This window comes from Bison bison, unplaced genomic scaffold, assembly GCF_000754665.1.
Source record: "Bison bison bison isolate TAMUID 2011002044 unplaced genomic scaffold, Bison_UMD1.0 scf7180017864527, whole genome shotgun sequence".
Lineage (NCBI taxonomy): Eukaryota > Metazoa > Chordata > Mammalia > Artiodactyla > Bovidae > Bison > Bison bison.
Window position 1 is genome coordinate 1,234,314 of NW_011495078.1, and position 886 is coordinate 1,235,199.

An 886-nucleotide genomic window follows, 5' to 3' on the forward strand; every position below is an offset into this window, starting at 1 on the left:
CAGTGGCCAGGAGCCCCCCACCCCCGCTGCCCCTGCTGCCACCCAGGGAGGCCAGCTGCTGAGGCTGAAGCCCCAAGGCTGAGCTCCTGCTAGAGGACTCGCTGTTTGTCCTGCTGGGCGAATGGCCTGTCCCCTGGGCCTGGTCCCCAGCAGACACCATCATGGGCGATGCCCCATCTCTGGGGAGGTCGTGTCCTCCAGACTGGACTCTGGGACAGGAGGGCACAGCCCACGGAAAACCTCACTTGCAGGGAAAAGAGTTGGGTCGAATAGCCACGGTCACACTCAGACTGGGTCACAGGGCGCCAGGTCCGCATGAGGGCGAGAGGGGCGGAAACCACAGCGGCCACGGGGCAGGGGGGTGGTGCAGGCCCCCCGCCCCGGGGGCGTCTCCACTGCTGTGTGTTCTGGGGGCACCCAGGCACAGCAGGTGCTGTGCCGGGGTCACCTGGCCCTGCGCTGGGGCTGAGCTCCCCGGGCCTTGGGGTCAGATCCCCCGCCTGCTTGGAGGGGGCACCGCGGGGGTGCACCGCTGCAGCCTCCTCATGCCTTGCCCCGCCCTGCCGACTCGGGGAGCAGGGCGTGAGCACACGGGGATCTCTGCCTCCAGAGAATTGAGTCAGATGTTATGGAAATCCGACCAAGTGATTATGGATATTGTTCTGAGGCCATGTTGCCAGGTGTCTCTTCAAGGAGAGAAGTGTATTTCTCTGCCTTTCTTCCAGTTTAAGGTTTTAATAAAAATGCAAGGAGTGAAAGTCGCACAGCAGCTTGCCTGGAGCCCAGCTTCGTACTGCTGACGGCGGCTTCTGCCTGGTGTCCTCCCAGGGGCTCGCCAGCTCCACCACTGACCTCGCCCCGGCCCCCACCCCCACCCCCGAGGGCC

At 64.8% G+C, this 886-nt stretch overlaps 1 protein-coding gene across 1 annotated transcript in view; it reads left to right on the forward strand.

Annotated features, from left to right (window-relative positions):
• TUBGCP3 (tubulin, gamma complex associated protein 3) overlaps nucleotides 1-886 on the forward strand; it is a 38,408-nt gene that overhangs the window by 36,937 nt on the left and 585 nt on the right. Inside the window, exon 27 of the mRNA XM_010831542.1 lies at nucleotides 492-582. Coding sequence (XP_010829844.1) covers nucleotides 492-582 — 91 coding nt within the window. The remainder of the gene's footprint in view (nucleotides 1-491; nucleotides 583-886) is intronic.